Source organism: Hypanus sabinus, unplaced genomic scaffold (assembly GCF_030144855.1).
Source record: "Hypanus sabinus isolate sHypSab1 unplaced genomic scaffold, sHypSab1.hap1 scaffold_559, whole genome shotgun sequence".
NCBI lineage: Eukaryota > Metazoa > Chordata > Chondrichthyes > Myliobatiformes > Dasyatidae > Hypanus > Hypanus sabinus.
The window spans coordinates 1-12026 of record NW_026781420.1 but is presented as its reverse complement, the minus strand read 5'-3'; the positions used below and the strand labels follow the sequence as shown (position 1 = coordinate 12026).

The window sequence follows — 12026 nt, the reverse complement described above, 5'->3', positions numbered from 1 at the left end:
AGGACGTGGACAGAATTCAAGGCAGCAGTACAGTGCAATACATCAAACTATAGATTGCAATAAGAAATATACAGTATGTACAAAATTTAAATTAAATAAGTAGTGCCAAAAGAGACCAAAAATAGTGTTGATGGGTGGTTCTTGTCCATTCATAAATCTGATGGGGGAGGGCAGGAAGCTGTTCCTAACAAAATGTTGCCTCTCTGATGGTAACAATGAGAAGAGGGCATGTCCTGAGTGGTGAGGGTCCTTGATGACGGATACTGCCTTTTGAAGGCTCGTGCCCATGATGGAGCTGGCTGAGCCCACAGCCTCTGCAGCTTTTTCTCACTCCTGTTCAGTGGCCCTTCCATACCAGACGGCAATGCAACCAGTCAAGATGCTCTCTGTGATATATCGGTAGAAATTTGGTGGGATGGTCAGATCTGTGGAGGGGTGGGGGAAGAGAGACAGAGTGAAGACTCGTCAGAATGGTAGCTCATGTTTCTTTCTCCTTATAGATCATCGGATTCCTCCCTGGGGAAGCCGTGACTCCGTATGTCTCCTGCTCTGGAAAGGTGAGTGGCTTGACGACCCTCTGCACTGTTGCATCGACCCTGGTTTCACCACATCAAAGCTGCTTAATCTCCTGTTGTTTCATTCCCACCTCCTCCCACGCACCGCACTGGACTACTACAGGAGGCAAAGCCTCGCCAGAAGGAAAGGGTGAGATGCCATCATGGTTTCCATGAGGAACCATAGCTAGTGGGAGCTTTGACTGGCTTGCTCCGTAGATCAGATAAGCCTGAGCTCTGTACTGCAAGTGCTGTTTGTCCTTGGGGCTGGGGGGTGTGGGAGGGGCCGCCTGGTTACCACCCAGAAGCCCCGAGTGTGTGTGTGTGCATGTGTGTGAGAGAGACATCGCAGCTGAATTAATAAGACCATAAGACATAGGAGCAGAATTAAGCCGTTCAGCCCATCAAGTCCGCTTTACAAATATTCCCACAAAGTGAACACAGGTTTGTTGCCCCAGGGAGAGTGCCGGGGAGTAATGCGCAGAATGTGAGGAGACACTTCCACTCTGTCAGGTGAACGGTCATATTCCACAGGAGTCCTACCCCACCTGATCAGATTCAGTTGTATTTATCACATGTACATTGAAACGTACAGTGGAATGTGGCATTTGTGTGAACAACCAGCACACCCTAAAGATATGCTGAGGGCAGCCCGCAAGTGTCGCTTCACATTCAAAGTTCACAGTTCAAAATCAACTTATTATAAAATTATACCATCTATATGTTGGTATGTACTAAACCTGCAATTCATTTACTTGTGGCCATTCACAGAAGATAAAGTCCAAAAGAATCAATGAAAACTACATACTTACAAAGACAAACTAATACAAGACAAAGACAAGCTGCAAATACAATCAATCAATCCATAAATAAATAGATGGATGGCTAGATTGATAGAACACCAGTTGTCAAGTGAGTCCATAGGATGTGTGCTTTCCAACGCCAAGATAGTTGACGCACAACGCTCGGCAGATTGACACCGGACACAACCTCTTTCCTCCCTCTCACACACAGACACACACTGTCCTCGAACCCCAGGGCAGAGACAAAGGCACCAACACAGACTATCCTCGAACGAACACACACACACACACACACACACACACACACACACACACAACCCCAGGACAGATGCACAGACCGACACAGACACACACTGTCCTCGAACCCCAGGACAGACACACAGACCGACACAGACACACACTGTCCTCGAACCCCAGGCAGACACACAGACCGACACAGGCACACACTGTCCTCAAACCCAAGGCAGACACACAAACCGACACAGGCACACACTGTCCTCAAACCCAAGGCAGACACACAGACCGACACAGGCACACACTGTCCGCGAACCCCAGGCAGACACACAGACCGACACAGACACACACTGTCCGCGAACCCCAGGCAGACACACAGACCGACACAGGCACACACTGTCCTCAAACCCCAGGCAGACACACACTGCCACAGGCACACACTGTCCGCGAACCCCAGGCAGACACACAGACTGCCACAGGCACACACTGTCCGCGAACCCCAGGCAGACACACAGACCGACACAGGCACACACTGTCCTCGAACCCCAGGCAGACACACAGACCGACACAGACACACACTGTCCGCGAACCCCAGGCAGACACACAGACCGACACGGGCACACACTGTCCTCGAACCCCAGGCAGACACACAGACCGACACAGACACACACTGTCCGCGAACCCCAGGCAGACACACAGACCGACACAGACACACACTGTCCTCGAACCCCAGGCAGACACACAGACCGACACAGACACACACTGTCCTCGAACCCCAGGCAGACACACAGACCGACACAGACACACACTGTCCGCAAACCCCAGGCAGACGCACAGATCGACACAGGCACACACTGTCCGCGAACCCCAGGCAGACACACAGACCGACACAGGCACACACTGTCCGCGAACCCCAGGCAGACACACAGACCGACACAGGCACACACTGTCCGCGAACCCCAGGCAGACACAGACCGACACAGACACACACTGTCCTCAAACCCCAGGCAGACACACAGACCGACACAGACACACACTGTCTGCAAACCCCAGGCAGACGCACAGACCAACACAGACACACACTGTCCTCGAACCCCAGGCAGACGCACAGACCGACACAGACACACACTGTCCGCGAACCCCAGGCAGACGCACAGACCGACACAGGCACACACTGTCCTCGAACCCCAGGCAGACACACAGACCGACACAGACACACACTGTCCTCGAACCCCAGGCAGACACACAGACCGACACAGGCACACACTATCCTCGAACCCCAGGCAGACACACAGACCGACACAGACACACACTGTCCTCGAACCCCAGGCAGACGCACAGACCGACACAGACACACACTGTCCTCGAACCTCAGGCAGACGCACAGACCGACACAGACACACACTGTCCTCGAACCCCAGGCAGACACACAGACCGACACAGGCACACACTGTCCACGAACCCCAGGCAAACACACAGACCAACACAGACACACACTGTCCGCGAACCCCAGGCAGACACACAGACCGACACAGACACACACTGTCCGCGAACCCCAGGCAGACACACAGACCGACACAGACACACACTGTCCGCGAACCCCAGGCAGACACACAGACCGACACAGACACACACTGTCCTCGAACCCCAGGCAGACACACAGACCGACACAGACACACACTGTCCGCGAACCCCAGGCAGACACACAGACCGACACAGACACACACTGTCCTCGAACCCCAGGCAGACACACAGACCGACACAGACACACACTGTCCTCGAACCCCAGGCAGACACACAGACCGACACAGACACACACTGTCCGCGAACCCCAGGCAGACACACAGACCGACACAGACACACACTGTCCGCGAACCCCAGGCAGACACACAGACCGACACAGACACACACTGTCCGCGAACCCCAGGCAGACGAACAGACCGACACAGACACACACTGTCCTCAAACCCCAGGCAGACACACAGACCGACACAGGCACACACTGTCCGCGAACCCCAGGCAGACACACAGACCGACACAGACACACACTGTCCGCGAACCCCAGGCAGACACACAGACCGACACAGACACACACTGTCCGCGAACCCCAGGCAGACGCACAGACCGACACAGACACACACTGTCCTCAAACCCCAGGCAGACACACAGACCGACACAGGCACACACTGTCCGCGAACCCCAGGCAGACACACAGACCGACACAGACACACACTGTCCTCGAACCCCAGGCAGACACACAGACCGACACAGGCACACACTGTCCACGAACCCCAGAAAGACAAACAGACCGACACAGGAACACACTGTCCGCGAACCCCAGGCAGACACACAGACCGACACAGACACACACTGTCCGCGAACCCCAGGCAGACACACAGACCGACACAGACACACACTGTCCGCGAACCCCAGGCAGACACACAGACCGACACAGGCACACACTGTCCTCGAACCCCAGGCAGACACACAGACCGACACAGACACACACTGTCCTCACACCCCAGGCAGACACACAGACCGACACAGACACACACTGTCCTCGAACCCCAGGCAGACGCACAGACCGACACAGGAACACACTGTCCTCAAACCCCAGGCAGACACACAGACACACACTGTCCTCAAACCCCAGGCAGACACACAGACCGACACAGACACACACTGTCCTCGAACCCCAGGCAGACACACAGACCGACACAGACACACACTGTCCTCGAACCCCAGGCAGACACACAGACCGACACAGACACACACTGTCCTCGAACCCCAGGCAGACACACAGACCGACACAGGCACACACTGTCCTCGAACCCCAGGCAGACACACAGACCGACACAGGCACACACTGTCCTCGAACCCCAGGCAGACACACAGACCGACACAGACACACACTGTCCTCGAACCCCAGGCAGACACACAGACCGACACAGACACACACTGTCCTCGAACCCCAGGCAGACACACAGACCGACACAGGCACACACTGTCCTCGAACCCCAGGCAGACGCACAGACCGACACAGGCACACACTGTCCGCGAACCTCAGGCAGACGCACAGACCGACACAGACACACACTGTCCTCGAACCCCAGGCAGACACACAGACCGACACAGGAACACACTGTCCTCAAACCCCAGGCAGACACACAGACCGACACAGACACACACTGTCTGCGAACCCCAGGCAGACGCACAGACCGACACAGACACACACTGTCCTCAAACCCCAGGCAGACACACAGACCGACACAGACACACACTGTCCTCAAACCCCAGGCAGACACACAGACCGACATAGGAACACACTGTCCTCAAACCCCAGGCAGACACACAGACCGACACAGGCACACACTGTCCGCGAACCCCAGGCAGACACACAGACCGACACAGACACACACTGTCCTCGAACCCCAGGCAGACACACAGACCGACACAGACACACACTGTCCGCGAACCCCAGGCAGACGCACAGACCGACACAGGCACACACTGTCCGCGAACCCCAGGCAGACACACAGACCGACACAGACACACACTGTCCGCGAACCCCAGGCAGACACACAGACCGACACAGGCACACACTGTCTGCGAACCCCAGGCAGACACACAGACCGACACAGACACACACTGTCCTCAAACCCCAGGCAGACACACAGACTGACACAGACACAGACTTACACTTGGAGGCCTGGAACCCCAGGGCATGTCTCCAGTATCCAGCCTCTTTCCCCTGGACTAATTTCACTGTCACGGGCAGTCTGGTGATGATCACTGTGCTCTCTGCTCTCTCTGTGAGCTTACTGACCATTGTGTTCCCTAATGGCAGCAGTGCCGAAGAAAGAACGGGGTCCACTCTGGGAGATGGAGACAGAGATGTGTGACCCACCTTCTCGTGTCTCCCAGCACCTATAATGCAGTGTTTTGAGCCTTCTCCCACCAGCATACAGCTCAAACATTGCTGGTGATCTAGCAATCTTTGCTTTTTGTCTCTTTCCATCCAGACCAAAGATGTGGATAAAGTTCATGAGCTGTGGTACTTCCCTCCCAATGGAACGCTGGACCTCATGTACTTCCCGTATTATGGGAAAAAGGCACACGTGAGTAAAAATATCTTGGCCTGTATACTCTAGAGATTTCACTCTGTGTCAGTCACAGTCAGGGGCCGGACGGTCATATAGAGACAAGAAGAGTTATGGGCTGGGGGGAGGGGGAGGGGGGGAATCCAGAGATGGGGAGGGGTTAGGGGCTTGGGGTGTGTGGTCACAGAGACAGGGAGGGGTTAGGGACTGGGTGTGGGTGGTCACAGAGACTGGGAGGGGTTAGGGACTGGGTGTGTGTGGTCACAGAGACTGGGAGGGATTAGAGGCTGGGTGTGTGTGGTCACAGAGACTGGGAGGGATTAGGGGCTGGGTGTGTGTGGTCACAGAGACTGGGAGGGGTTAGGGACTGGGGATGGGGTGGTCACAGAGACTGGGAGGGATTAGGGACTGGGTGTGTGTGGTCACAGAGACTGGGAGGGATTAGAGACTGGGTGTGTGTGGTCACAGAGACTGGGAGGGGTTAGGAACCGGGGATGGGGTGGTCACAGAGACTGGGAGGGATTAGGGACTGGGTGTGTGTGGTCACAGAGACTGGGAGGGGCTAGGGACTGGGGATGGGGTGGTCACAGAGACTGGGAGGGATTAGGGACCGGGGGTGTGTGTGGTCACAGAGACTGGGAGGGGTTAGGGACTGGGTGTGGGTGGTCACAGAGACGGGAAGGGATTAGGGACTGGGTGTGTGTGGTCACAGAGACTGGGAGGGGTTAGGGACTGGGTGTGGGTGGTCACAGAGACGGGAAGGGATTAGGGACTGGGTGTGTGTGGTCACAGAGACTGGGAGGGGTTAGGAACCGGGGATGGGGTGGTCACAGAGACTGGGAGGGATTAGGGGCTGGGTGTGTGTGGTCACAGAGACTGGGAGGGGCTAGGGACTGGGGATGGGGTGGTCACAGAGACAGGGAGGGGTTAGGGACTGGGTGTGGGTGGTCACAGAGATAGGGAGGGGTTAGGGACCAGGGATGGGGTGGTCACAGAGACTGGGAGGGATTAGGGGCTGGGTGTGTGTGGTCACAGAGACTGGGAGGGGTTAGGGACTGGGGATGGGGTGGTCACAGAGACTGGGAGGGATTAGGGGCTGGGTGTGTGTGGTCACAGAGACTGGGAGGGGCTAGGGACTGGGGATGGGGTGGTCACAGAGACTGGGAGGGATTAGGGACCGGGGGTGTGTGTGGTCACAGAGACTGGGAGGGGTTAGGGACTGGGTGTGGGTGGTCACAGAGACGGGAAGGGATTAGGGACTGGGTGTGGGTGGTCACAGAGACTGGGAGGGGTTAGGAACCGGGGATGGGGTGGTCACAGAGACTGGGAGGGATTAGGGGCTGGGTGTGTGTGGTCACAGAGACTGGGAGGGGTTAGGGACCGGGGATGGGGTGGTCACAGAGACTGGGAGGGATTAGGGGCTGGGTGTGTGTGGTCACAGAGACTGGGAGGGGTTAGGGACTGGGTGTGGGTGGTCACAGAGACGGGGAGGGATTAGGGGCTGGGTGTGTGTAGTCACAGAGACTGGGAGGGGTTAGGGACTGGGGATGGGGTGGTCACAGAGACTGGGAGGGATTAGGGGCTGGGTGTGTGTGGTCACAGAGACTGGGAGGGATTAGGGGCTGGGTGTGTGTGGTCACAGAGACTGGGAGGGGTTAGGGACTGGGGATGGGGTGGTCACAGAGACTGGGAGGGATTAGGGGCTGGGTGTGTGTGGTCACAGAGACTGGGAGGGGTTAGGGACCGGGGATGGGGTGGTCACAGAGACTGGGAGGGATTAGGGGCTGGGTGTGTGTGGTCACAGAGACTGGGAGGGATTAGGGGCTGGGTGTGTGTGGTCACAGAGACTGGGAGGGGTTAGGGACCGGGGATGGGGTGGTCACAGAGACTGGGAGGGATTAGGGGCTGGGTGTGTGTGGTCACAGAGACTGGGAGGGGTTAGGGACTGGGGATGGGGTTGTCACAGAGACGGGGAGGGATTAGGGACTGGGTGTGTGTGGTCACAGAGACTGGGAGGGGTTAGGGACCGGGGATGGGGTGGTCACAGAGACTGGGAGGGATTAGGGGCTGGGTGTGTGTGGTCACAGAGACTGGGAGGGGTTAGGGACTGGGGATGGGGTAGTCACAGAGATGGGGAGGGATTAGGGACTGGGTGTGTGTAGTCACAGAGACTGGGAGGGGTTAGGAACCGGGGATGGGGTGGTCACAGAGACTGGGAGGGATTAGGGGCTGGGTGTGTGTGGTCACAGAGACTGGGAGGGGTTAGGGACCGGGGATGGGGTGGTCACAGAGACTGGGAGGGATTAGGGGCTGGGTGTGTGTGGTCACAGAGACTGGGAGGGGTTAGGGACTGGGGATGGGGTAGTCACAGAGACTGGGAGGGATTAGGGGCTGGGTGTGTGTGGTCACAGAGACTGGGAGGGGTTAGGGACTGGGGATGGGGTGGTCACAGAGACTGGGAGGGATTAGGGGCTGGGTGTGTGTGGTCACAGAGACTGGGAGGGGCTAGGGACTGGGGATGGGGTGGTCACAGAGACTGGGAGGGATTAGGGACCGGGGGTGTGTGTGGTCACAGAGACTGGGAGGGGTTAGGGACTGGGTGTGGGTGGTCACAGAGACGGGGAGGGATTAGGGACTGGCTGTGTGTGGTCACAGAGACTGGGAGGGGTTAGGGACTGGGGATGGGGTGGTCACAGAGACTGGGAGGGATTAGGGGCTGGGTGTGTGTGGTCACAGAGACTGGGAGGGGCTAGGGACTGGGGATGGGGTGGTCACAGAGACTGGGAGGGATTAGGGACCGGGGGTGTGTGTGGTCACAGAGACTGGGAGGGGTTAGGGACTGGGTGTGGGTGGTCACAGAGACGGGGAGGGATTAGGGACTGGGTGTGTGTGGTCACAGAGACTGGGAGGGGTTAGGGACTGGGTATGGGGTGGTCACAGAGACTGGGAGGGATTAGGGACTGGGGATGGGGTGGTCACAGAGACTGGGAGGGATTAGGGGCTGGGTGTGTGTGGTCACAGAGACTGGGAGGGGCTAGGGACTGGGGATGGGGTGGTCACAGAGACTGGGAGGGATTAGGGACCGGGGGTGTGTGTGGTCACAGAGACTGGGAGGGGTTAGGGACTGGGTGTGGGTGGTCACAGAGACGGGAAGGGATTAGGGACTGGGTGTGTGTGGTCACAGAGACTGGGAGGGGTTAGGGACTGGGGATGGGGTGGTCACAGAGACTGGGAGGGATTAGGGGCTGGGTGTGTGTGGTCACAGAGACTGGGAGGGGTTAGGGACTGGGGATGGGGTGGTCACAGAGACTGGGAGGGATTAGGGACCGGGGCTGTGTGTGGTCACAGAGACTGGGAGGGGTTAGGGACTGGTTGTGGGTGGTCACAGAGACGGGGAGGGATTAGGGACTGGGTGTGTGTGGTCACAGAGACTGGGAGGGGTTAGGGACTGGGGATGGGGTGGTTACAGAGACTGGGAGGGATTAGGGACTAGGTGTGTGTGGTCACAGAGACTGGGAGGGGTTAGGGACCGGGGATGGGGTGGTCACAGAGACTGGGAGGGATTAGGGACTGGGTGTGTGTGGTCACAGAGACTGGGAGGGGTTAGGGACCGGGGATGGGGTGGTCACAGAGACTGGGAGGGATTAGGGACTGGGTGTGTGTGGTCACAGAGACTGGGAGGGGTTAGGGGCTGGGTGTGTGTGGTCACAGAGACTGGGAGGGGCTAGGGACTGGGGATGGGGTGGTCACAGAGACTGGGAGGGATTAGGGACTGGGTGTGTGTGGTCACAGAGACTGGGAGGGGCTAGGGACTGGGGATGGGGTGGTCACAGAGACTGGGAGGGATTAGGGACCGGGGGTGTGTGTGGTCACAGAGACTGGGAGGGGCTAGGGACTGGGGATGGGGTGGTCACAGAGACTGGGAGGGGTTAGGGACCGGGGATGGGGTGGTCACAGAGACTGGGAGGGATTAGGGGCTGGGTGTGTGTGGTCACAGAGACTGGGAGGGGCTAGGGACTGGGGATGGGGTGGTCACAGAGACTGGGAGGGATTAGGGACCGGGGGTGTGTGTGGTCACAGAGACTGGGAGGGGCTAGGGACTGGGGATGGGGTGGTCACAGAGACTGGGAGGGATTAGGGGCTGGGTGTGTGTGGTCACAGAGACTGGGAGGGGCTAGGGACTGGGGATGGGGTGGTCACAGAGACTGGGAGGATTAGGGGCTGGGTGTGTGTGGTCACAGAGACTGGGAGGGATTAGGGACTGGGGATGGGGTGGTCACAGAGATGGGGAGGGGTTAGGGACTGGGGGCTAGCTGGAAGGGTACACAGAGGATGAGGGGTGTGGGGACTGGAGTGGGACACAGTGATGGGGAGGGGTTTAGGGGCCGGGGGAGATCAATGATGGGGAGGGGTTTTGGGGCTGGGGGAGATCAGTGATGGGGAGGGGTTTAGGGGCTGGGGGAGATCAGTGATGGGGAGGGGTTTAGGGGCCGGGGGAGATCAGTGATGGGGAGGGGTTTAGGGGCCGGGGGAGATCAGTGATGGGGAGGGGTTTAGCGGCCGGGGAGATCAGTGATGGGGAGGGGTTTAGGGGCTGGGGGAGATCAGTGATGGGGAGGGGTTTAGGGGCCGGGGGAGATCAGTGATGGGGAGGGGTTTAGGGGCCGGGGGAGATCAGTGATGGGGAGGGGTTTAGGGGCCGGGGGAGATCAGTGATGGGGAGGGGTTTAGGGGCCGGGGGAGATCAGTGATGGGGAGGGGTTTAGGGGCCGGGGGAGATCAGTGATGGGGAGGGGTTTAGCGGCCGGGGAGATCAGTGATGGGGAGGGGTTTAGGGGCCGGGGGAGATCAGTGATGGGAAGGGTTTAGCGGCCGGGGAGATCAGTGATGGGGAGGGGTTTAGGGGCCGGGGGAGATCAGTGATGGGGAGGGGTTTAGGGGCCGGGGGAGATCAGTGATGGGGAGGGTTTTCAGGACTGGAGAGGGACACAGCGATGGGGAGGGGTTTAGGGGCCGGGGGAGATCAGTGATGGGGAGGGGTTTAGGGGCCGGGGGAGATCAGTGATGCGGAGGGTTTTAGGGGCCGGGGGAGATCAGTGATGGGGAGGGGTTTAGGGGCCGGGGGAGATCAGTGATGGGGAGGGGTTTAGGGGCCGGGGAGATCAGTGATGGGGAGAGGTTTAGGGGCCGGGGAGATCAGTGATGGGGAGGGTTTTCAGGACTGGAGAGGGACACAGCGATGGGGAGGGGTTTAGGGGCCGGGGGAGATCAGTGATGGGGAGGGGTTTAGGTGCCGGGGGAGATCAGTGATGGGGAGGGGTTTAGGGGCCGGGGAGATCAGTGATGGGGAGGGGTTTAGGGGCCGGGGAGATCAGTGATGGGGAGGGTTTTCAGGACTGGAGAGGGACACAGCGATGGGGAGGGGTTTAGGGGCCGGGGGAGATCAGTGATGGGGAGGGGTTTAGGGGCCGGGGGAGATCAGTGATGGGGAGGGGTTTAGGGGCCGGGGAGATCAGTGATGGGGTGGGTTTTCAGGACTGGAGAGGGACACAGTGATGGGGAAGGGTTTAGGCGCCGGGGAGATCAGTGATGTGGAGGGTTTTCAGGACTGGAGAGGGACACAGTGATGGGGAGGGGTTTAGGGGCCGGGGAGATCAGTGATGTGGAGAGGTTTAGGGGCCGGGGGAGATCAGTGATGGGGAGGGTTTTCAGGACTGGAGAGGGACACAGTGATGGGGAGGGGTTTAGGGGCCGGGGAGATCAGTGATGTGGAGGGTTTTCAGGATTGGAGAGGGACACAGTGATGGGGAGGGGTTTAGGGGCCGGGGGAGATCAGTGATGGGGAGGGGTTTAGGGGCCAGGGAGATCAGTGATGTGGAGGGTTTTCAGGACTGGAGAGGTACACAGTGATGGGGAGGGGTTTAGGGGCCGGAGGAGATCAGTGATGGGGAGGGGTTTAGGGGCCAGGGAGATCAGTGATGGGGAGGGTTTTCAGGACTGGAGAGGGACACAGTGATGGGGAGGGGTTTAGGGGCCGGGGAGATCAGTGATGTGGAGGGTTTTCAGGACTGGAGAGGGACACAGTGATGGGGAGGGGTTTAGGGGCCGGGGGAGATCAGTGATGGGGAGGGGTTTAGGGGGCCGGGGAGGATCAGTGATGTGGAGGGTTTTCAGGACAGGAGAGGGACACAGTGATAGGGAGGGGGTTTTAGGGGCCGGGGGAGATCAGTGATGGGGAGGGGTTTAGGGGCCGGGGAGATCAGTGATGTGGAGGGTTTCCAGGACTGGAGAGGGACACAGTGATGGGGAGGGGTTTAGGGGCCGGGGAGATCAGT

The 12026-nt window shown here is 58.7% G+C and overlaps 1 protein-coding gene across 1 annotated transcript in view; it reads left to right on the top strand.

The window, feature by feature from the left end:
- The window catches only part of LOC132389412 (sodium/potassium-transporting ATPase subunit beta-2-like), a gene marked incomplete at its 3' end in the record, with an annotated part of 31282 nt that extends 25573 nt beyond the window's left edge, over nucleotides 1-5709 (top strand). The window contains exons 5-6 of the mRNA XM_059961936.1: nucleotides 501-557; nucleotides 5614-5709. Of these exons, the coding sequence (XP_059817919.1) occupies nucleotides 501-557; nucleotides 5614-5709 (153 nt within the window). The remainder of the gene's footprint in view (nucleotides 1-500; nucleotides 558-5613) is intronic.
- Nucleotides 5710-12026: the final 6317 nt, after the last annotated feature.